At 41.3% G+C, this 26,327-nt stretch overlaps 1 protein-coding gene across 4 annotated transcripts in view; it reads left to right on the top strand.

Annotated features, from left to right (window-relative positions):
* Nucleotides 1-26,327, top strand: part of SCUBE3 (signal peptide, CUB domain and EGF like domain containing 3) — a 177,224-nt gene that overhangs the window by 33,559 nt on the left and 117,338 nt on the right. For all 4 annotated transcript variants that reach the window (XM_042464257.1, XM_042464254.1, XM_042464256.1 and 1 more), the window contains exons 2-3: nt 10,641-10,763; nt 12,235-12,360. In XM_042464257.1, the coding sequence (XP_042320191.1) occupies nt 10,641-10,763; nt 12,235-12,360 (249 nt within the window). The remainder of the gene's footprint in view (nt 1-10,640; nt 10,764-12,234; nt 12,361-26,327) is intronic.

Here is a 26,327-nt window from a genome sequence, read left to right as displayed (position 1 = left end):
TGTAGTTCATTGTGGCACCAGAGCTCTTTCTCACAAAACTACAATTCCCAGGGTTCCCTAGCACTGAGCCAGGGCAGTTAAAGCGGTCTCAAACTGGATTATTTCTGCAGTATGGATTGGACCTTGAGCATTTTTAATAACGAAGGTCCAAAACACTGCAGAAATAATCCAGTTTGTGACCGCTTTAACTCTCCTGGCTCAGTGCTAGGGAATCCTGGGAATTGTAGTTCATTGTGGCACCAGAGCTCTTTCTCACAAAACTACAATTCCCAGGGTTCCCTAGCACTGAGCCAGGGCAGTTAAAGCAGTCTCAAACTGGACTATTTCTGCAGTGTGTCTTGGACCCAACTCAGGCTGCATCTTCACTCCAGACTCCAGAGACAATCCAGTTTCATACTGTTTTTACTGCCATGGCCCAGTGCTATGAAATCCTGGGAATTGTAGTTTGTTGTCACACCAGAGTTTGCTGAGAGAGAAGGTTAAATGTCTCCGAAAACTAGAATTCCCAGGATTCCCTAGCATTGAGCCATGGCAATTAAAAGGGTGTCAAACTGGATTTATTTCTGCAGTGCGGTTGCAGCCAAACACGTTTCTATTTGGCACAAAGCTTCCTGAACCCCCTTCATGTCAAAATAAATATCTTAAAAGGACTGAAAGATTCTTTGTTTGGTTCAATGGTGATTTTGAGAGTTGAAATAAGTTACAATTATTTTTATTCAATTAGGTTTACGTTTATTTGCAAAACATCCGCCATTTTAACATTATGGGAATTTTCCGGGAATTGTGACTGAATATTCCGTGTGATGGGGGGGATTCAGCGGGTTTTGGACAAACATTTCCGAGAATTATCTTCGAGGCTTGTTGGCAACACTGTTCCTACTGCGGGAGGGAGGGAGAAAAGGGTTAGAGTGAGATGAAATACCTAGTTAGGGTTCTGAGTAGAAAAGTGTTAGCAATGTGTTCACTTTCCCATGTGGGTTGTAAGAATGGACTGTATTGTGGAAACCACCCTTTCCCCCTGTTTCTCATCACTGAAGCTCCCCCTTGTGAAATCAATGTTTGTATGATGGGGAGCCTGGAACACTGACAGAGCTATGAAACCTGTCATCTTAGTTGTGATATCTTTGTGACATGGTTTTCATTCTGGTGTTATACACTATGGTTGGGTGCTGCATTGCAACATTACATATGCTCTGTTGTAAGGTTGTGGGGATGATTTTTAAAATATGGGAAGTCCATCTCCATCAGCGCTAGCTGAAGAAGAAGAGCCCTCCCTCCATGGCAACTGTCATCTTCTGGCCTGGGAGGGAGTGAAAAGGCTGGCCCATTCCATCAGGGCTAGCTCAAGAAGAGTATATTTTTATTTTTATGCATTTTTATATTTATGTATTTTTATTGCTGTAACCCGCCTGGATTCCTTGTGATTGGGTGGGCTATAAATAAATAATTTATTATTATTATTATTATTATTATTATTGGGAGGCATTTTTTAGGTCTGATATAAAATTCTGCTGTTGAGATATGACTGAATTTTGAAGAGGTGTAGGATATATTACAGCATACATGTGCCATCTGCCTTTTGACCATTATCCCATTTTAACTATTTCACTGATAGGATTTAGCTATTTCACTGTATGTACTAGTATGTCTTACTGCAGGTGGCTGTGGAAGCCTAGATGGTATTCTGGAGGCATAAGAGAACTTCTGCCAAATCTTATGGAAGTTGTAAATCTCAAGTTTGGGTCTGAATGCCTAAGACTTAATATATATATAAAGGATAGGCAATTATGGGAAGCTAGGAAACCATGAGGGTGGTTGAACTGCTACCACATTCCCCACTGCAAAGAAAACCCAATTTTGCTCCCAAATGCCCCAGCAACTTTTAGGGGACCATGTTTTAGGGCCCTCTTGGCTCTTTTAGACCCAGGATGACTCCAAAGGTAGCCCGTCAAGGCCATTTAGGGGCACATTTCTGCTATTTGGAGGAGAACCTGAAGTCCATGAAAGCAACTGTGAAGGCCACATGTGGCCCATAGGCCACACTTTGCCTACCCATGATCTATACCCTGCATTTACCCATAAAGCAGGATAGAAAGGAATGTTGTAGCACCTTTAAAACTAACTGAGAAAAAGCAGTTTCTAGCATAAAGCTTTCACAGACTCCAGTCCACTTCATCTGATATACCTGTTACCTGATGTACCTGCTTATGTTGAGGCAAACTAACATGGCTATGACTTTGACAAAGGAATACCACATAGCTAAAAGTATACAAAAGGTCAGAATTAGAATGCATTTAAATTAACACTAGTAAAAAGAAGTTAAAGAACAGTCCAATCAAAACAACATTGTACTCTCTTTAAAGGCTTTCCTTTAATAGGCTTCAATTCCAAAAGCCTATTGTAATTTAAAAAAAGTATTTTCTCCTGACAGAAAGAGAGCAAGGAAAGCCTCCTTGGGAAGGGAGTTCCAGAGCCTAGGGGCAGCCATCAAGAAGGCCCTTTCTTATGTCCCCACCAGCCATGTATGTGAAAAGGCTGGGACTGACAGAGGGCCGCTCCTAAAGATCTCAGGGCCTCTGGAGTCTTGTACAGGGAAATACTGTCTGTCAGATAGCCATAACTATAGAACTCAAAATCACCCAGTGAAAATGCAACTCTAATCAGACCAGACTATTAGGAAAGAGAGGGGTTTGGGGTTTGGTTCCAGGAACCTCCCATGAATACTAAAATCATTGAATGCTCAAGTCTCATTGCATACAATGGGGTAGTAAAATTATGTTCCTTATATAAAATGGCAAAATCAAGGTTTGCTTTTTGTCTTTGTTTTTTGGAATACAAATAAACTTCATTTATGGAATTCACTAACACAAGATATAGTGATAGGTTACTTGTGTACTTCTAAAAGTGGTTAGATATGTGGAAGATACAGTTCACCAGCACCTACTAACTGTAGAACTTCCATGATCAAACGTAGTATGCCACTGAATACAAGCTGCTGATTGTCAACAGTAGGAGATGGATATTGCTATCAAGTTTGTGTTCTCCCTCTACATTTACTGGAGAAATTTGGCTAGACACCATAAGAAGTAGGTCTCTGGTTAAGAGGAACACTTAATCTAGCTGGGCTTATTTTACATTTTTAACCCACTGGGTGGCTTTGGGCAAGTCACATGCTCTCAGCCTCACAGGAAGGCAATGGCAAACCTCCTCTGAACAAATCTTGTCAAGAAAACACCATGATAGCTTTGCCTTGGGGTCACCATTAAGATGGAAACAACCTGAAGGCACACAACATGTGATTCATACAAAGACCAATTCAAGGTACAGTATAACAATACAGAAGCACTGTAAGTAAATGCCAGTAAATAGAAACAAGATTCCAGTTTAACTGTATCTCCGGCCCTGAAATATTACTTCCCCTCTCTCCTTCCCTCCCTTCTGACCATGTTAGTTGATTTTGTACTTGATCCCAACTAATACGCAATACAGGATCTAGGGTGGGTTCCACACCGCCAAAAAGTACTGTATTTTCTGGCGTATAAGACTACTTTTTAACCCAGGAAAATCTTCTCAAAAGTCGGGGGTCGTCTTATACGCCAGGTGTCGTATTATAGGGCAGGTGCTGAAACTTCTAAGTCAGACTGAAGAATCTGCGGTCACCGAATATGGTGGGGGGAGCTCAAAAACGGCCACAGCCGCATCCCCGCCATATGCAGCGATCATATGAAAGCAGCTACCACTCGGATAGTCTTGGAGACAGGGAGCACTGGGCAGGCAGGGAGAACTGACCAATCCAAGCAGGCTTTGTATACAACAAGGTTTCCTGCTAAGTACCTGCCTGTCATAAGCCTTTGAATTAAAATTACCATATTGAAATCAAATCTGATTTTTAAAAAAAATTATTTGATGTGTGTTGGAAGAAGGGTAGTCTTATATGGTGAGTACATCTCAATCTCTATATTTTAACTGGAAAAGTTGGGGGGTCGTCTTATATGCCCAGTCATCTTATACGCCGGAAAATACGGTACATGCTCGGCATGTACTAGGGTTAGGAAGGGGCGTCCTTTCTGGACGCCCCTAACCCTAGTACGTGCCAAGCACGTACAAAATGGTGGCACCCATTCTACATGGGCATTGCCATTTTGATGTAGCGGACGCTTAGCGTCTGCACGTTGCGGTGCAGAAATGACGCTGCAAGTGCACCATTGGCGCCTTGCAGCATCATAACCGCACTGCAAAAAGAACCTGCTTTTTGCGGGTTCTTTTTGCTGCGCCATGGAATCGCGCGGTTTGTCCGCTGCGGTTCCCTGGCGCAGCAAACATGGGCGCCCCTTTTTGGGCGCTCTGTAAAGCACCTTACATACAATTTCTGTCAGATTATCATGGCAGGAAGATTTTTATGGACAGCATCTTAGCCTAAACAAATAAAGAAAAAAAATCCTCCTTCACTTTATTGGTGTCATCCAAGGTTAATTGTTTTGTTTTATTTTAATATTTGCTGTTGGACCCACAGTTTCTTGTCAGGCTGAAATTTAGTAGTGCATCTTAATATACTAGTTGAAGATAGTTGAAATTCTACAGTGTTACTCACCTGAAGAATTAGACTACAATCCTCATCATTCCTGGAGACACATGGGGAAAAGTGGACTAAGCAGTGCATACTCAGAAATGGTTTTGGAACTGCTCTTTGAAGATCCATTTGTCAGTTGTGGAACACCTTTAGATCAATTTCAAAACACTGCAATAAAATATAAATAACTTTAAACTCACCATATGAACATGCACATTTTTAGAGATATTTACAACGAAAAGCTCTTTCCCTGACTTTCTGCCCAAACATGAACAAAGCGTGATAGCTTAGGGAGAAAGTTAAGGAAAGAGCTTCTTAGTTGCAAATATCTCTAAAAATGTGCATATTCATATGGTGATTTTAAAGTTATTTATATTTTATTGCAGTTTTAAAACAGCTTCCAGCAACAGAGAAAACAAATAAGGCTGTTATAACACTTTCCTCATGTCTGCTCACCCTCTATCTCTCTCTCTTCATCCCTTTTGCCTCAGACCATCTATGTTTCCATACTACAAGAATATACTGTATTAAGAAAGTGTGTGAGAGAGAGAAAGGGCAGGGGGAAGGGAAGGAAAAGGGGTAGATAGGAATATTTTCTTCTCTTCTCAATCAGCAAATATATACAACCTGTTCACATGATGGTAGAGGAATGGAAGGTGTACCAAGCTGAGATGCACTATTCTGTATTGATTTAGCTTTGCCATTGGTAATTCTGTAAAATATGTCTAGTTATCTTGTTAAACCTTCTGCATAGGCTGTTTTCTGCAACTTCAGGCCTTCTACCCCCATACTCTATAGCAGGGGTAGGCAACCCTTTTGAGCCGGGGGCCGGGTTGCTGTCCCTCAGACAACTGGGGGGCCGAAGCCAAAAAATAAATAATTAAATATTTTTTTAAAAAAAAATAAATATATAAATAAACCAGGACAAATGTAGGACAAAATTTTCAAATGGAAGTCACTTTTTTAAAAAAATGGAGGACATGCGAAAAAAATTGCTGATTTTTTAAAAAACGTTAATATAAATGCATGTTTCTGAGGCTTCTATAGACAATTGTCCCCCAAAGGTCCCGGCGGCAATCGGCGGCAGGACTGGGCTGGGGCCGGTCCCAAGGCCTCGCCGGGCCGCATCCGGCCCGCGGGCCGCAGGTTGCCTACCCCTGCTCTATAGTAAATAAGCCCAGGGACACCAGAATTGCTTTAAGATGTGGAGGCTCAAATCTGGCATGCTGGTCAGTATGAATTTTGTGCACTGCAGTTGTGTTTTTATGAAACAATGAAAATAGAATACATTGATTAAAATAGCAAAAACAACACTGTGAGCTATGCTAGCATATGCAGGATTGCAGACAAAATATTCTCAGAATAAATTACAAAACTAATATTTACCAAAGTTGAGGTGTAGAGAATCTCTTGATGCAAGACCTGGAGTTAGGGGTTGACTAATTTCTTGATTACAATAAATTATTTAGGCTGGTGAGAATAATAATGGATTATTAAAAGCTCCTAAAGAATCTCTACACATTAGTGGAATTTACATTAAAATGGCAAATGAAAACCAAGTGTTTCTTGTTGTTGTTGTGTACCTTCAAGTCCTTTTCGACTTATGGTGACACTAAGGCAACCCTATGATGGGGTTTTCTTGCTAAGTTTCTTCAAAGGGGGTGAGACTGAGAGAGTGTGACTTGCCCAAGGTCACCCAGTGGGTTCACATAGCTGAGTTGGGATTTGAATCCCATCTCCAGAGTTTTAGTCCAGCACTCAAACTACTATGCCATGCTGGTTCTCAAGTATAAGACAAGACAAGTATAAAGTGATGCATATGTAGGGGGAAATCTGAATTTATCATGTAAAGGGCCCGAACAGACAGGCCAAAATAAAGCTGCTTCGGGTCACTTTGGAGGTATGCTCTTTAAATGACACACACATCTTAAGAGGGCAGAAGCTGTGCCAAAGCTTCTGGCCTCTTAGGACGCATGCAGCATTTAAACAGCATACCTCCAAAGTAGCTTTATTTTGGCCTGTCTGTCTGGGCCCATAGCTAGCCCTTTGAATCCATGGATTTTTTTTATCCACGGATTCAACCATCCATAGCTTGAAAATACTAAAAAATAACATACGTTCCAAAAGCAAATCTTGCTTTTCTCATTTTATATAAGGGACACCCTTTTACTATTTGACAGGACTTAAGCATCCACAGATTTTGGTATCCACATGAGGTCCTGGAACCAAACCCCAGTGGATACCAAGGGCCCACTGTATACTTCTGGGGTCAATACTGGGAGTGAGTCACCAAGAAAGATTTTTATATCTTGGTAGGTAGCTTGTTGAACACAATGTGCAGCACATAAGAGATGAGTAAGCATAAGAATGTGTAAAGTTAAGTATCTCCCATAATACTAGAATCCAAGTCATCTACTAAAATAGCACCTCTCCACATACCGCACAGGTAAATTGTGGAATTTACTTTGTTTAAAATGCACTGATGGCTGTCAATTTAGGCAGCTTCAAAGGGGGATCTGATAAATTCTTTGAAGAAAAGGCCATCATTGCCAATGTGGAAAGCTATATGTCAACTCTGGTATCAGAAGCAATGTGTCTCTGTATATCAGTTGTTGGGAACACAAGACAGAGATTGCAGCTGCACTCATCTCCTGCTGGTATGTGTGTATGTGTCCATGCACCATGTCTGTCTGTCTGTCTGGAGAGGGAATCATGTTTATGGATGCTATTTGGGCAGCATGGCCGGGGAGGGAAGCAGTTGCCACAGATCTGTGAAAACCTCTGCTTATTATGTAAGCTTGCTCTGCTTACTATATCTTAAGGAGAGAGTCAAGATCTACACATTACATACATCCCCCAAGGCTAGGATTTGGGAAGGAGAAAAGCAGCCAGGGGTGGCATGGAGATGTCGTGAGCGTGCTGCGCTGTTTGGATGTGGGGTGCATGTGACATCAGCGACGCGCACCACATATGGACGGTGCCATCTTTAAGATGGTGCTGTCCATACGTATTAGGGTTGCAGACTGTGTGGTTGCCGCATGCTCTGCAACCCTAATTTCAGTGCCAACACGGCGCTTTGTGTCTGTTTGTATTGGACCTCAGTCATTCTTTATTGGAGGAGCCAGAAAACTCTTGGTATCTCCAGTTTTCTCTTTCTCTACTGAGAAAGGAGTGTCATGCTTCCCCTCAGAGCATCTCTGTTGGAGATGGTTTCCCATGAAGAACCTTAGAGTTTGTGTACCTGTCAAGAAAATTGCAAGTCATGCAGTCAACTTCCTGCAGTGCCATCAGATTGACCCAGCCAAAGTTCAGATAAATCAGCATCCCAGCCTTCAAGTTGGTGTCAGTGTCAGGTCCAGCCCACAATACAGGGAGAACAAAGGAAGGAAAACCAGGCTGGGTTGGCTACTGGCCAAGCCATTCCAGTGGTAGTCTGTAACCAAGGAGGCAGAGATTGCTTCTGACACACTGGCTGTCATCTGCCCATTTCTTCAAGCCTTCTCAGAAATACTGTCAAAGAATAGGTATATGGATGGGACACAGCTCCAGAAAAGTAAGGTATCTGTGACCCCATGATCCAAGATGAGTATGTGTCTGCCTTTGTTTATTGTTGTGTGCCTTCAAGTCCTTTTTGATTTAAGGTGACCCTAATGCGAACTTATTGTAGGGTTTTCTTGGCAAGTTTCTTCAGAAGAGGTTTGCCATTGTCATCTTCTAAAGTTAAGAAAGTGTGGTTTGCCCAAGGCCACCCAGTGATGGGGGTTTTTTGTTTGGGTTTTTTTTGTGATCGAGTGAGGCCTCTAACCCTGATCTCCAGAGTTGTAGTCCAACTCTCAAACTGCTACACCACACTGGCTCTATACCTGTGTAAACTAAGTGCATACTCCTTTCTTGATGATCCTTCCTTTTCCTCTGCTGTTTGTTGCTTGGTGTATTTTAAATGATAGGCACCTTGGAAAAGGGATTCGTCCTTTTATACCCACTAATAATGCTATATATCCAAATTGGTTTTACTCATAGGCCAAAATACTCTCAACCCAGTATGTGTTTCCAGTATGCCAGAGTTGTCTCACTGTACAGAAATCCCTGATGTTGGCACATGTATATTCACCGCAGCAAAGAACTTATTGGGCCCGTTGAAGTTGTTTTAAAAATTCTTGGCTCTTGGGATGTATTTTTCTTTTCTCATTCCACACTGAAACTGTTAACAAGTCTAGTATGTCTTGAGAGAAAAGATTACTGTCATTATAACCACTGGTGGCGCAGTGGTTAAATGCCTGTACTGCAGCCATTCACTCGAAACCACAAGGTTGCGAGTTCAAGACCAGCAAAAGGGCCCAAGCTCAACTCAGGCTTGCATCCTTCTGAGATCGCTAAAATGAGTACCCAGTCTGTTGGGGGCAAATTAGCTTACTTGCTAATTAGCTTACTTGCTGTTCACCGCTATGATCTTTGGAATAGTGGTGCATAAATAAAACAAATTTGTTGTTGTTGTTGTTGTTGTTGTTGTTATACATTTTTCAAGCTGTCTGGCTATATACAGTTGTCCCTTCCGACTTGTGAGGGATTAGTTCTGGACCTCCTCATGAATCGAGAATATCGCTAATATTGGAGCCCCATTGATTACAGTAGGGGTGCGCTCCTGTGAGCGGTGCTGCATGCGCACCTCAGGGGCACGCACCATTATGTCCCTCCTGGCTTGCCATCTGCAAAAGACTGAGAGACACAAATGGCAAGACTGCGAATTGGGAGGGATGACTGTATATTATCATTTAGCTAGCCACACTGTGCCATAGATCCTATTGTTGGTCCCAGCAACACTAGACTCATTGAATTGGTGATACCTTGATTCATCACTTATTTCAGTTAGATTAATTCAATGGATATACTGTAGTTGGGGTTAATAGGATTCAGACCTAAGAGTTAACTGGTAGCAAAAGTTGGTTGAATATGAGGAACATGTAGTCTCTCTGGCTATAAAATGCCTGGTGTGTTTTTCTTATTTGATTACTTCATTTCTGGAGCTCTGTTTTTGAATTTATTTGCAGTTGGCATTGACTGGTTGAGATTTGCCAACCTCTGTTTATGATTCATAAACCTCTGTTTATGATGCATGAATGCACTGTGATGCATGATGCATTAGTGCTCTGGAACAAGCACTAATCAGCTCCCTTCCTTGTCTCAGCTATAGTAGCCAGAAGTATTCTGGGTGCTGCCACGCTGCAGAATTAACACAATTTGACACTGCTTTAACTGTTATGGCTTCATCATATGAAATCCTGGGTTTTGTAGTTTATTATGCTATCAGAGCTCTCTGACAGAAAAGGCTAAATATCTCACAAAACTAAAAATCCCAGAATTCCATAGCATGAGCCATGGCAGTTTAAACAGTGTCAAACTGTGATAATTACACAGTGTAGTCTCACCATATTAGTGACTTGGGGAAATATTCACTTAGGTGTTTACACATTGCATTTAAAAACCAAGAGACCAATTACAACTTGTTTTCCTTTTTAAATATAGATGCTGATTGCTTTCCAATATTATAAACAATATTCTCCCTATAGTTTTTACGATAGTCTTTTCACAGCCATTTAAGATGTTGGACAGCTACTTGCAAAGGGCTGCATGGTGGGTCCTCCTTTATTTGGCACGTAGAACGATATACAGGATTTGGCTTACATCGAATTTTGCAAAGCACAGGAAAAGAGCTTGCTAGGGAAAGTCAGGTCTTGCATGTGACATTTGGGGCATAAAACATCTTCATCACAGTCTAGTGACCAACACTTAATAGGCTGTTTCAGCATACACGAATCATTATGTCAGATCCAAGTCTTGGCTATTGAGCAAAGGTTTGCCAAAATCCTCAAAACTGACTTAGCACTTTGAGGCACACCCTTTCTGGAACACAATAGTGATCCAAGTGGAGATTTCACTGATATTGTGTTAACTATGCCTACTCTACAACTGAATACAAATTCAGTTTCGTAGTTTTCCAGAATAAAAGTTGGATGGTGTATTTTAAAAAGTAAAGGCTTTTATGATGTCACTTTCCCCCTTTCCTTTGCAGATATTGATGAATGTGTTGATGGAACTGACAACTGCCACATTGATGCCATCTGCCAGAACACTCCTAAATCATACAAATGCATCTGCAAATCTGGCTACACTGGGGATGGGAAGCACTGCAAAGGTAGGGAGGGTAGGCCTGCTGGTAGAAGCAAAAATTGGGTAGAAATCTAACTGCGTCTCTATTTAGCCATTAAGTAGAACAAAACATTACATTTTAATGAGCTTTTTATGAACTGTGCATTGGTTGCAATGAACTTTCTGAACTATTTCTTACAAGCATGCAGTCAATTTTGTTATAGTTCCAGACAATATGGTTACAATAAGGGTTTTTCGGCCAGGTTTTAATTTTATTTCACTTAATTAATGGATTTTTTATTTCACTTTTCCCCTTTTTTTCTTTTGGGAAACCCAGCATCTTAGAGGTGCTCCAAGTCTCTACTCTAGCACTTACTTGACAGAGCTTTAATTATCTTACAGCTTAATTATATTCACTTAGTTTTAAACTTGGTACCCTCAGGTAATTCTCCGAGGCCTAGAAAATTCAGTGAATACTGTTGCAGCATTCCTTATTCTATACCCAGACTCTAAAGTTCAGATGTCTTTAGTTTTCACCACTCAACAGGGCTGAAAAAAACTTCCATGAGGTTATGGTGGACATTATATGCTATGTGGATAGCTGCCCATATGTAGCATAGGAATGTACTGATGGGAGAAATGTCTTCTTTTTTTGAAAAACAATTAATATATATCCAGCTGTATGCTACAATATATAGTCAGAGAAGGAAGAATCTGTTATTGCAACATACTGTCAACAGTGTGCACTCATTTTTTGTTCATTTAATTTGACACTTTCTTCTGGACTTCTGGTGATGAAATTTTGAATCAAAGGAATGGGTGAGTTACTCTATAGCTGGGTTTAAGTGAGGCAAAAAAGATGGGCTACTGGAATTATTTCTGTCCTGCCAATTACTTTGGCTGCTTCAGAAGCAGCATTAAAGTTTTATTTCCAGTGAATGATCATTGTATCAAGGCCATGTTGAAAGAAAATTGTGAAGTCTGGACTCTCAGATCACAGAACTTGTGGAACACCACCTCATCATGGTGTTGATGCTGCTGTATCCATTAGTTTCTGACCTATGGTTCTATGATTCAATGGCCTGATAATGTGAAAGGAGACAGTAGAAAACAAATGATAATTTTCCTTGGATTCTGTTGGGCAATGGAAGTTATGCATCCATTCTGCATTTGATGTAAAAATCATACACTTATGGGAGTTTTATTAATGAAGTGGGGCCAAATGCTGAGCATGGATGATAGGTTTCTGATATATGTTTAGGGGTACATCAGCTTAAACTGTATCAAATGTATCTGTCTATGATTGGCTGCATTTACTAAAGCAGGATTTAATTTGTTAAATAATATATTAAAATTTTATTTAAGGGCAACTAAAATAAATCTAAGCAATTTTGTTGTAGCATAAATTTGAATAGTCTGTTTAAATCCATTAGTGGATTTTTGAGACAGAAGTAACATTGGTAATTATTGGTTCTGATGTTCTCCCAGCACACTGATCATTTCTCTTCTATGTGCAGATGTGGATGAATGTGAGCGTGATGACAATGCTGGCTGTGTCCATGAATGTGTCAATATCCCTGGGAATTATCGATGTACCTGCTACGATGGCTTCCGCCTGGCACATGATGGCCACAACTGCCTTGGTAAGGCCTTCATGCATTGCTGCACCTTTTTATTCAAAAGGTATACATTTATGGGTGGAGGGGGGAAAAACAGGAAACATTATGCTGTAAAGGTCAATGCTGAAGCACCCTGAAATGACGACTCTGAGATGATCCTAATGTTGAATTACTCCAAGTGGATTGCTGAGTGTGCCCTTTCTGATTCTGTTGTATTGATTTTTTTTAAAAAGAGAGAGCTTTCCAAGAGGTTCATGCAGTCAGTCTTACCACTGTATTGCCCAAAGAAGAAACTGGGTGTGGACTCCAATCTTCTGAAGTATGCTGTCTTACAATCACACACTGATTGTTTCTTTTCAATGTCGTTTTGCTCTCTCTTGTGCATATCCAGTGGGAAGATTGTAAACCTCTTGGGCCAGTGCTATACTTTCTAGAAAAAGAGAGAAAGCTGTCTCTCTACCATCATATGGCATTGCATAAATACTCCAGCTGTGAAGTTGTACTGCAGTGTTTATTGATTCTTTGTCCCACAGAGAAATGCAAACTCCTCTCAAGTGGTTACGGCTGTCATATACTAATCTCCACCCTTTCTTGGGGGACAACGTTGGGGCAGATAAATTTATTTGCCAAATAACTTACGAAACAAAAACTAAAAACATACCGGCAAACAAATCTCCATCCCTGTGTGTGACAGGATATTGTGAGATGGAAAAATGGGATATGTTGATACCTATGGCTTTAAGAAAAAGAATAGCTGCTGTTAATTTGTGCACGAATCTCACAATTATATATTTACCTGTTACAACAGCTTTCTGTCTTTTTCCTGAAAGGCATTCTCTCTCTGAGGATGTAGAATTTAATAGAATTACAGTACTTGGTTAGGGAAGTTAAGCTAGTTTGCTAGAACAGGCAAAGCCAGGTAGAGAATTCCTTAGTGTTTTTAATTTTTGAACAAATGAGACACCACAGATGCAAAGCACAGAAATCTTACTTCATGGATTACAGTTCCCAGAATCATTACTTCCAGACATCATTGATAGAAGAATTCTGGGGGTTGTAGTTGCCCCCATCCTTTGCGAAGTTACAAGTTCCTTTGTTAGGCAGAGAACACTTAATTTCCAAAGAAGCTCTCCATGTTTTTACATTAGGAAATTTTTTTTTAGATGGTATTTTGGTAAAATGCACCAAATGTAGTCCATTTTTAAAAGAAAAATCTTTTACCTTTGTTACTTTTGATAGACTGAGGTAATATTATACCTGGTACTGGAGATAACATATATGCATCCTGATTTTAAACCATGGATAACCCCCATCCTCTGTTAATTCATCTTAACCCCTTTAAATCATGTATCACCACTTTTTGTGATAGCGAAGTGCACTGTTTAACTACACACTTTGCAAAGAAGTATTTCCTTTAATCTGAACTGAATCTGTCATTATTCAGCTTCAGCAGATGATTCCAGGTTCTAGTATTGTGAGGCTGAGAAAAGCTTCTCCCTCTTTACTTTACCTCATTTTACTCACCTTGTTTTGAAGCTAAATATCACATACAGTATTTTAAGTTTTCTTCACAGGGATGTTTCACTAGCTTTTAGTTTGGTTGCCTTTTCCTACACTTCTTTTGAATCTGCAATATTATTTTTCACATGCATAACCAGCATTGTACACAATATCCCAACTGTGGTGTCACCATAGATTTGTATAAGGGTAGTATGATACTGCAGTTTTATTTTTGCTCTGCTGCCATCTTCTCTTGTGCATAGGGAGATATCAGCTGAGATGCTGGTAAAGCAGGAGATGCCAAAGTAAGCTTTTCACAAGTACCCTTTAGCATTTGTGAGCATTAGCACTGCATGCCTAAGAGATCTTCAAATCTTTCTGGTTCAAGTTGAACACTCACAAATTATTTTACCCTTTTGGGCCAAAGAGTGAGAGCTCATGCACCTCTAATACAGACACTCCCTACTTTCAGCTCGTGTTCCGGCAGGTAGGTGAACATTGCTATTTCTGCTACAGGTTTCCCAAAAACGTTCAGAGACAGCATACCTAGAAACTTTGCCTGTCAGCAGCAAGTTGTGGCGAGCCCCTGGACAGATCCAGCTGGCAAATAGATTGCCTGCTTGGCTGCTAGGGTTGACTCTGAGTCAGTTGCACAAGGCTGAACAAAACCATCAGACTTACAGCCAGAAATGATGATAATTATGACTTAATTATGGGCTATGAAGAAGGTGTTTTCTTCTTCCTTTTGATTTTTGTATTTGTAGTGGCTATACACCGCTTCAGTATTTAAGCTTATGAAATCAGAAATCTATTTTAAAATACTAGAGGGAGGGGAGCACGTATGAAACTGCCTTACACTGAGTCAAAGTAGTGCATCTAGCACAGTTTGGTTGACCAATAGCGTCTCTTCAGTGAGAATGCTGTTTCACTGCTGAAATAATATAATTTGACATCTCTTTAACTGCCACGACTCAATGCTATGGAATCCTGAGATTTGTAGTGTAGTGTAGTGGCACCATTGCTCTCTGACAGAGAAAGCTAAATATCCCACAAAACTACAAATTTCACTATTCTATAGCACTGAGCCATGGCAGTCAGAGTGGTGTCAAACTGCATTATTTCTGTAGTGCAGATGAGGCCCCAATTTCTAGTAGTGGCAGATACACAATATTTTCAGTGGAAATTGTGTGTGAGAGAGCTCAAACATTGAGGGGGTGGTTGGATGTGTCGTCTCAGCCAACACCACACCTGGCCCTCAAGGCTGAAAAGGTTGTGTGCCCATGTAATGACAACCTGCCAAGTTCATAATAACGCTCTTCATTTGGTAGTGAGCAGAAATTTTTAGACTTGAATTGACAGATAGATTCCCATTGTTAGTCTAATAAAAATCACAGGCCTTGCCGCAAAATTGTCACAGCTTGTAACCACAGGGAAATTAAAATGAAAATTCATTTGGAAGAAAACAAGAATTCCCATGTTTAAGGCTGAATTTGAAGGACATAAGGAGGCTTGTTGTTGTTAGCTGCCCTTAAGTCAATTCCGAATCTTGGTGACCCTGTGGATGAGGCATCTCCAAGTATCTCTATCTTCCAGTGCTCTGCTCAGGTCATAGAATCATAGAATCATAGAGTTGGAAGAGACCACAAGGGCCATCCAGTCCAAACCCCCGCCATGCAGGAAATCCAAATCAAAGCATCCCCAACAGATGGCCATCTAGCCTCTGCTTAAAGACCTCCAAGGAAGGAGACTCCACTACACTCCCACAAGGTCATGCCCGTAACCCCCCTGATTGAGTCCATCCATATGGTGTGCGGTCTTCCCCATCTTCTTCTACCCTCTACCTTTCATAGCATTATTGCTTTTTCTCATGATCCATGCCATCTTATTATGCAGCCAAAGTACCATAGACTCAACATGATTATCTTGGCTCCCAAGAAGAGCTCTGGTCTGATCTATTCAAGGAGCTGTCCACAATATTCTAAGCACTCTTCTCCAGCACCATGTTTTGAATGAATTGATTTTATTTCTGTCTGCTTCCTTCACTATCCTGCTCCCACATCCATACATGATGACTGGGAATACAGTGGCCTGCACTGTTCTGACTTTAGTTTTCACTTGTATGTCTTTAGTCTTTAAGATCTTTTCTAGTTCTTTCATAGATGCCCTTCCCATTCCCAGTCTTCTTACTTCTTGACTGCAGTCACCATTCTGGTCAATGTTTGATCCTAGGTACAGGAATTCTTTAACTATTTCAATTTCCTGATTGTCTAGATTGAATTTACGTATTTCTTCGGTGATCATTATTTTTGTTTTTTTCATGTTCAGCATTAAACTTGCCTTTGCACTTTTGTTGTTGACCTTCTTTATTAACTCTTCCAAACCTTCCACCAATATTATGGTGTCATCCACATTTCTTAGGATGTCGGTGTTCCTCCTATCTTCACTCCTCCTTCTTCTGATTATAACTCTGCTTTTCTTATGATGTTTTCAACATATAAACTGAAGAAATAAGGTTATAGGATGCTGCCTTGCCTGACCCATTTACCTACTGGGAACCACTCTGTTTCTACAAATTCTGTTCTGACTAAAGCCTCTTGTCCTTGATACAGATTTCCTTGTCCTTGATACTGATACAGATCAGGACTATCAAATGTAGTGGCTTTGAGTGTATTCCATAGCATTTTGTGGTCTATATAGTCAAATACTCTGCTATAGTCTGTGAAACACATGCTGATTTTTTTCTGGAATTCTTTGGTGTGCTCTATTAGCTATCGTATGCTTGCGATGTGGTCTCTGGTGCTTCTTCCTTTCCTGAATCCTGCTTGCTGCTCTGGAATTTCTCTTCCCATGTATGGTTGCAGTATACGCTGCAGAATTTTGAGCATTATTTTGCTTGCATTATTTATTATATTATTAAGCTTTATGTGAGATTAATGCTATTGTCCTATAGTTGCTGCAGTCTTTTTTATCTTCTTTCTTGTGGATTGGTGTGTGTGTGTGTGTGTGTGTGTGTGTTTGAGAGAGAGAGAGAGAGAGAGAGAGAGTATATATTGTTTCCAGACTGTTGGCATATTTTAGTTAACACTAAAGTTGCTTCTGTCTGTGTGCATTGTAGTAGTTCAACTGGGATATCATCTGCCACCAACAAATACCAGGCTATATTTCAGAGGAAGGAACTAGCATTCCTTCCCTAAGAAACTGCTATGAAATTCAAGGAGTCGCCATAAGTTGATGGGTGACTTGAAAGTGCATGCACACACACGGAGGTATAAAACTTTAATAATTTACCAGACTTTTGTGGAGGGTGCTTAAGTTTTAGTAACTTACTTTGCTGAGTCACTGATTCCAGTTGCTTCCTTGCCATATCTCAAAAAAGTTATTTTTTAATTACAGTCCTAGAACCTCTAGAATGACTAGTAACCATGTAGGCTAAGAGACTGTGGGAGCTATAATCTGAAAAAGTAACTTTTCAGAGCTCTGTCGCTCACCTTAGTCCCAATTTACCAGGAATTCTGTTTCCCTCTCTCAGACTAATCTTGGTTGACTTGTATAAATGTGGGCTGTGGTCCTATTTTGTAGCAGCAGCAGCAGCAGCAGCAGCAGCAGCAGCAGCAGCAGCAGCAGCAACAACAGCCCATTCTGTAGCTGCCCATTTTCTGCAGCTCAATGCAGAACTTTTTTTGCAAACCACTGCAGTTATAGCCCTTTGTCAGGTTGCGCACTGGGGAAAAGATTGTGGTATAGCTATCTTTTGTTGTGTCTGGATATACAAGTTTAAGTGAAAACAGCAGTAGCAGCTGGGAGTCCTCAGAGTTATTTAAACAGTGACATCTCATAAGTAAAATGCTGCTCCTCCCACCCTCTCACTGCCCTAGGGTCTCATGCTGAAAGATTTTGATCTTCAAGTTATACATTTCAAACACATTTTTAGGAGAAATTTCTGGCTAGGGAGGCAACTGAGAGCTGACTCTGGAATCTTAGTCTCATGTCATAGAACTGCAGATGAATTGCTGTCATAGTGCTCAAGCCCTGAGCATTTGCATTCCAGCAAGGCAACTAGGAAAATTCATTCTTTCTCTTGGAATTTTTTGTGGGGTTAGGAGTGCAGTAGGTAGATCCATGCATGACTATGTAGCATTCACTTTCTCAGAAGTTCTTCTGAGTGCTTTCACTAAAGGATTCTCCAGAGATGGAAAGAGAAATAGTAAGAAGTGTAAACTGAAAGTATTTACTGAGCTAACTGACTGAAATTTGCAACAGTGGCAGAAGCCACAGGTATCCAGTGATTTCACAATTTTGGAAGAGAAGGAAACATTCATGGCCATGTTGGCCATACATTAAAATAAAACAAAATCCACAAAACGACAGTACCTTTCTTGGCTAACCAAAATGCACAAAACACATCACTCAAGCTTTCAAAGCTCCACTGGCTTTTTCATCAGGCAAAAGATATTAAAGAAGCATACAGGAGAAGAAAAGTGATAATGGCCCAAAAAAGATAAGCCAAAATGTGTGGCTTCTGGCAGTTTCAGGGGCGTGCCATGCAGATGACGCATACCCGTGACGTGGCTGGAAGCTGCTCAGAGGCTGCCTAAGGTGACCCAATTCCACCCATTTAGTACCACAGCAGGGGCTGGCTTCGGGACTGTGATGTCTAGTCCCCACGGTCCTGGGACAATCAGGGTGTCACTCCAGAGGCCACTCCAAGCCACCAGTCTGCTTGAGCCCAATGTTAGAGTCACAGGTCTAAATTTTGTATCAGATGCTATTTTTGTTGATCTTCATTAGGACCCTCCAAACTAACTGAACTGATGAAGAAGCCAATGGAGCTTGCATGATGTGTTTTGTGCATTTTGGTTGGCCAATAAAGGTACAGTCAGCCCCCTGTATCCATGATTTTTTTATTCGCGGATTCAACTATCCACAGCTTGAAAATACTGTATTTTTAAAAACATATAAATACTAAAAAGCAAACTGTGATTTTGCCATTTTATAAAAGCAACACCATTTTACTATACCACTATATTTAATGAGACTTGAACATCCATGGATTTTGATATCCATGGGAGGTCCAGGAACCAAACCGTGATGGATACCGAGGGCCCACTGTATCACTCTTTTGTGGATTTCAGATTTTGTTTTACTTTGGATGAGAAAGATGAATTTATCTCAAGAGAGTGTGCTCGCTCCTGAATTTCGACTGTTCTGTTGGAAGGTGTCTTCCCAGGTTAGGTGGTTGGCAGTCTAGCTGGCAAGATGTGGCTACCTTTCTTCCTATAGGCATCTGGATAAATGCTGTTGAATTCAGTGTTTGGCATTTGACAAACTTCTGTCATGAAGTCATTCTGTCCAGTATTTCTCAGGATAGAGCCAGGTGGTTTATAGTTCAAAGAGGATGAGGGTGGGATTGGATGCAACTTCTCCCTGAAATGATGGGGTCAGCTCTCCCACTGATGCCATGACCACTGGTGGGATAGAGATATCATGTCAATTCCTTAGAATTACCCTTTGAATCTAAATACTGTTAGAAGTTGTTAGTAATTTTTTTATTCATGGTACAAAAACATCATAAGTGTGGTTGAACCTGTTCACATTGACTGTGTGTGGATAATAAGTCCTTCCTCTTCTTGCTATCCATAATTTTCTAGTCCCAATTAGAGCAAACCATTGACTCAGTGGAATGTACATAAATGTTAATTTACTACATAAATGTTGATTTACCCAGTTCCCATTGTTTCTTTAGATTTACCCTACTTGGAAATCACAATAGGATTTAGGCTACAGTATCTAGTAGGTCTTAAAAGTACATTTGCATAAAATTGCAGCCTTAGTGATGCTAGGCAAAATAATTGAGGGACAAATGCCCCTCTTTTGACTTCAGATAAAAAAGAGATTAGATCCTAAGATAAGTGAATGGAAGGATGTTCACAGTTGGAAAGTTTCTTGAGCTCTCTGTTGGAAACAAAGAAGTCTCAGGGGCTGTGTAGACTGGCCATTAAGGCTGGCCTGGGGTGGCGTCTATATGATGCATGCCCCAACTCCACCCCTATGGCGGTGTGATACAGCACACTGCTCCACATGGCATGCAGCATCACAGTGCTCCTCTGGCATTGCATTTATACGATGCAGCTCCAAAGGAGCGCTTTAAAGCCGTGGGGCTACAGCTGTGGTGCCCTTTCAGGGTGCAAAAAGGAGTTGCTTATTGCAGCTCCTTGTTGTGCCCTGGAAAGGCCAGATGGGGTCGTAGCATGCGGTTGCTGCAGCCCCTATCTGGCACAGCTGGAGGTGGCTGCAGGCCACCCCTTAGGATTGGTCTGCACAACCTCTCAATGCTTGTATAAAGTGATTACTGAAAGGGGAGAGACAGATAATGACTGCAGTTTCTCTCTCTCTCTCTGTATCTTTGCTCTTTGTACTCAAGCCTTTTGCATATTTCTTAAAAGTTGAGGTCATTTCTCACTTTTTCAAGACGTTAGTCTCTTTGTTCCCTTTGGGGCTTGACAGACTGTCCCCAAGGGGTGGCCTGCAGCCACCCCTTTTAGCGCTGGATCAGGGCCGTGGCAACTACATGCCTTGGCCCCAATCTCTCCTTTCTGCAGCACAAAAAGGAGCCACAAAAACAGTTTCTTTTTGCGCCCTGGAAAGGGTTCCATAGCTACCAGCACATGGCTTTTCTGCACTCCTTTGGTGCTGTGTCACGTAGACGCAGCACCAGAGGAATGCCATGTGTGCCTTGTGTGTCATGTGGATGCCCCACCCCAACTCCAACCTCAGGCTGGCTGAAATGACCGGTCTGTCGAGCCCCTTTGTCTGGGAAGGAGCAACCATGGGGCTTGCTCCCCAATATTACTGGCAAGTTTTCCCCTCACACGTCAGCCAACCTATTTTTGAGGGGGGGGGGGGGCTTGTAATCAAGCATAGGCCAACTTCTTTTGCCAGTCTCCTTGCCTAACCCAAGCTGGATTTCTTGAAATAATAAACACAAGATACCTTACAAGAACATTACTCTTGCTTCTGCCTTAAGCATATATTACACAAGCCCTGCTACTTTTTGCTTAATATACAGATACCAAATATCCCTAAATTTTCCTGAAAAGCCTCTCCGAAAGGCTAGAATATTTGTGCTAAACAATGTGGGATGGGGTTACTGAATGAAAAGATTTTAGAAAAGGGATGTAGGTGGTTACAGGAGCAAGGAGGGAGCAAGAAATTTATTGTGGGTAGCCTTCCATTCAGTTACGGATCCAAGCCACTGTCTTTTTGCTTTTCACTTATCTGTATTAAATATGTCCCTGTAATAAATAATATTTTGTCCCTCTGCCTGTGGCCACATTTCCAGTTCTGATGACTGATCACCACTACCTTATGATCAAGGAGCAATCAGTTTCCAACATAATATGTAACTTTAGAGCTGATGGAAACACGATGGTCACATGTTTTACATTAGCCTATCTTTTTTCCTTGATAACTGAAGAAGTTGTAGTGTAGTTGGAACTCTGTTCATGGGACCAGCTTAGCCTTGGCCATAGTGACATTAATTACGTATATCACTTATCAAAGGATGTTGGCAGGAAAGTTGTGATGGTACATTAGTTAAAGTGAGGAAAAGTATGAAGGGGCAGGAAGGGAATGTAAAAATATATTTATGAGTGTGGCATAGATAATGAGGGCCCTTGATACCTTACCTTGCATGGTTTTATAACATGTAAGCATTTGAATGTCTCATACTGCTCTACTGTGATATGACTATGGCCTGTTACAGACAGCCAAAATAAAGCTGCTTCGAGTCACAGTGGAGGTATGGTTGTTCAATGATGCAGCGCATGCGTCCTAAGAGTCCAGAAGCCACACCAAAGCCACACTCCAGTCCTTAGGGCTGGAACGTGGCTTTGGTGCGACTTCTGGACTCTTAGGACGCATGCATCATTGAAACACCAAACCTCCACTGTGACTCGAAGCAGCTTTATTTTGGCTGTCTGTAACAGGCCAAGGTTGCCTTTGGTGACCTGTGTTTCCCTTTAAAATTTTGCTAATTCTGCCTGATCAAATACCTACTAGAATTTTAAAAGTTTTAGTTAGCATCATCTCACTGTCAAGGCAATGTGAACAGAAGTCTTCTCTCCAAAAATAAAGAGGATTTTAAAGAATTTTGGGCGTGACCACCTGCTGCTCCTACCTGAGACCTTTGACTTCTTTCTGCGTCACTACACAGGAGAGTCAAATAGTGAAATTCTAGAGGTTTAAATCTGTATTGAAAGCAACTTCCTACAAGGATCATTTATCATGTCCAATATAAATGTCTCACACAAATTGCCTACCTCTCTGGCCTTGCCATGTGTGGGAGTTCAGTCCTCTTGGAACTTACCAGCCTTGCAATATTAATGGGAAAAACAAAAAAGAGAGGAGAGAACAAGCCTGTCTTCTGATGCAGAAGCCCAAAATTCCTGCTGTGCATACACTGGGGTGAGCCCACATCTGCCCAAACAAATGAGTTAATAGCAAATACAGTGAGAATCATAATACACAGGGAAAGTGTGAAAATAAATCTCAGGCCAAAGCAAACTTTCAGCCTCTCTTTAGGGAGTCTTTATGTCCATGCTGTCTGATTACATGTATGAGCTACCCAGTTGTCACTAATTTATAAAAACAGAGGTAGCAGTCTTTTAGCTTCCCTCTCTCCTGTCCCTTGTTACATCAGCTTTCTTCAGTTCAGCCTAATCCAGATGCATGGCCACGGAGACTCTGCTGTGAAGAATGTCTCTATGTATGCATGTACATGGATGATATTTTCCTGGCAAGACTGCATTGTAAGAAAAATTGGATCAGCTAAATGTACAGGAGACTGAAATTGAAAATCATCATTTGATTTATTCAAGCTGTGAAAGCAACATGGCCACATTAGTGCAACTGGCAAATGCACATTTCTCTGTTAAGAGGTAGGGAAATCCTTTACTGGAACATATTGCAGGTGGTAGAATATGAAATTTGTTGTTGTGTGCCTTCAATTTTTTTTTAAACTTATGGCAAACCTAAGGCATAATAATATCACGGGATTTTCTTGACAAGATTTGTTCAGAGAAGGTTTGCTCACACACATTCATTTGAGGCTGAGAAAATGTGACCTAACCAAGATCACACAGTCGATTTCTTTAGCCAAGCGAGTATTCGGAACCCAGTCTCTAATGTCATAGTTCAACGCTCAAACCACTCTGGTTCTCAGCTCTCAATAGCTAAGTGCAAAAAGGACAGGAGATACTAAAAGCAGTACAATGTTAGGTGCTTCAAGAGCCCTACCTTAATGGTCTCATGTAGCACTCTCTTTTTCAGTAATCATGGGCCCAGACAGAAAGGCCAAAATAAAGCTGCTTCGGGTCACTTTGGAGGTATGCTGTTTAAATGATGCATGCATCCTAAGAGGCCAGAAGCCACGCCAAAGCCACGCTTCCATCCTAAGGACTGGACCACAGCTTTGGCAGAGCTTCTGGCCTCTTAAAACGCATGCATCATTTAAACAGCATACCTCCAAAGTGACTCAAAGCAGCTTTATTTTGGCCTATCTGTACAGGCCCAATGATAATCTGTATTATTTCACTTCAAAATGAAATAAAACAACCTTGCCATCTTTAGAGACCTTCCTGCCCATTTTTTTCAGTGAGACTCTGGACATGTGCCTCAATAATCCTTTGGCACCAAAAGATGCCAGCTGGCACATGTTAGTGAAAACTGAGTTGAATCCTGCATCATCATCATCATCATCATCATCATCATCATGGATGATAACAACAACAAAAAACCCAAGTGAACTATCTTTCCCAACTTGCAGTCTCCTGTTCTCTTCCTTCCTTGTATTCTTTAGAGCTGCTTATGCTTGAAATATATTGCTTTGACCTGCAAGAATCTGCTATTGATATCAAGTAAAACTGGAAGAACAACAAAAAGGAAAAGGCAATTATGGACTCATTCTCAGATCCCCTTGAAATTGAGAAAATGGGCAGGGCAAATTTCATTCCAGTTACTAGAAGCAGAGAAATCATTAGTAAACTTATTATGAGGAAATTATTCTCACACAAGCTTCCCATTAAATTTCCCCCCTTGGATGTGTAGTTTAGCCCTGAAGTCTTCAGTTTATCCAGCTGGAAGTAGCCGAAGAGTGAGGCTACCCTGCCATCCTTTTACATAATATGATGAACTCTAGAAATGGGGTGGGAAAAATAAAAAGCAGGCTGAATTGAATTAAGTTTGATTCAGCATCTTAATATTCTATTAATAATGTAACTTAATAAATTGCCTAAGGCGCAGTACAGACTGCCGAAAAGCCGGCGCCTGCTTTTCCTCTGGAGGGAAGCCACAGCCACCAAACTGTACGGCTTCCCTGCAGAAGAAAAAGAACCCGAGAAAAGTGGGTCCTTTTTAAGCTGCAGGGGCGGGATAACAAGTGCACCACTGGCGCACTTGTTATGTAAGTGTGGCGCTGCCATGTACAGATGCTGTGTGGCACTTATGTAACAATGGTGGCACCTGTGTACACAGGGCACCACCATTGTTACGCCATCTGTATGTACTAGGGTTAGGGACTGTGCGGTTGCGTGTGGTCCCTAACCGTAGTATTGGCCCTGGTATGCCGCTTATTGGTGGTATGTACCGGGCCTAAATTTATCTATCTTAATAAATCTATCAAGTTAGATCCAACTGCTTAATATTAATTTATATCCATCTTGAAGGTACTTTAGGAAGAAGAGAAAATGGGGCCAATAACGTTAACAGGAATATACTTGAATTACACCATTTTGCCTCCGTATGACATGTGATATCTAAATAAATGTGGAAAGAAGCATAGATGGCATTGTTAGGCTAGCTCTTTTTTGAACTTAACGCTGCCCATTGCAGTTAACAAATGGCAGACGGAAATGTGAGAAATCCACTCTTCTTCTATTGGGATCTCTTGGATAAGGTCCAAAGGAGCAAAAACACATTTCTTCACACAGTGGCATACCATGTGGAAAGTTCACATATTATGATGGGTTGCTTATCCATTTTATGGCCAAATTGCTCTGAGAGTACCTAGTCTCGTCTGTCTTAGCAGTGTATGTAATGATGAATTTCTTCCCATATAAGTGTCATATGGCTGCTTCAGCCTATATTCTGTAAAACCCTATACCGCTTAGGTCCTGTTTGAAGAACTATATCTCCCCATATCAACCTTGCTGAACACTAAGATCTTCAGGAGAAGGCTTGGTCCCACCACCTTCTCTAGGTCCCACCACCATCTTGATTGATGAGAACACAAGAGAGCATCTTCTTGGTGGTTGCCTCTGGGACCTCCCCCCAATTTGCCTTCTGTTGACAAGCCAAGACATTTTTATTTAATCAAGCATTTAACATATAATCACAACAGGGTGGTTTTTATGGAATATGTGTGTTTTAGGCCCGAGACAGATGGGCAAGAAACGGCGTGCTTGCGCCGATTCTAGAGTTCTGGAGCATGCAGCAACAGCATGCTCTGGAACTCTAGAACGTGCCACCGACACCATCATGCCGGGCTCCTGTCCATACAGGGTGCGCATGCATGATGCAAGCATGGTGCAGCGTCCTCACCTCCGGCTGCCACACCTGCATCATGGTCTCGTCACAGTGTGCCAATGGCACACTGATTACGTCATCCGTGTGCACCAAGAAGAACCCGGTTTTTCTACTTGGAGTCTATGAGATATTGTGTCCAAGTGACTAGTAGTGTTTCTAACATCTTGCCTTAAATAAATATTGGTTGAACTTTGCATAAAGGGTATACAGTATGTGACAGAAAGTTAATGGGGTGCAGAAGGAGGAAAAACTCTTGATTCCATTAGTTTTCCCCTTGAATGTGTCATGATCTCACCCTAGATTCCCATGGTCCTGTTCACAAAATTGAGGTTGCTTGGCATCCTTATGCTTCTGTGGTCACATCTGCTTTAAACAGGCCTCCTTGCCTGTCTTGTCTTGCCTCTTTGACTTTGAGCCGTTTGCCAGAATGAATGCTTTCCTCTTTGTAAATGAACTGCAAACATATTTCATGCAGCTTTTAGAGAACTAATAGCTGGAGACTGTTACCATTTCTATGATGTTCTTTCCTGACAACTTACACAAGCTATTTCCTATCAGCCTCTGTGTCTTGTAGAAATGGCTTATAACAGTTGGTAACTGGGACACTGAGTAACAACCATAACATTTTCACATGCAAGTTGTAGTTAAGGATATAATTGGGGGCTAGAACTCTGGGAAGTAAGTGTTTGGGTCCAGAGTTGCTGCAATAGTTGAGATGCCCCTAGTTTGAAGCTCTTCAAGGTTTGAGGCACCATCCTCTTTTATGCTGTCCCCCACCCACCCTCTCTTTTGGTATATACAAGTGGTTTTTTAAAACCCTGCAGTTGTGGTGTTTTCTTCTGTTCTTTGTGCAATGCTATTGGCAAAGCATAGCCTTGTGGTGGCAGTTGTTCAACAGATGCTACAGCTAT

The sequence above is a fragment of the Sceloporus undulatus genome, chromosome 4 (assembly GCF_019175285.1).
Source record: "Sceloporus undulatus isolate JIND9_A2432 ecotype Alabama chromosome 4, SceUnd_v1.1, whole genome shotgun sequence".
NCBI lineage: Eukaryota > Metazoa > Chordata > Lepidosauria > Squamata > Phrynosomatidae > Sceloporus > Sceloporus undulatus.
This window is presented reverse-complemented; position numbering and strand designations above follow the sequence as displayed.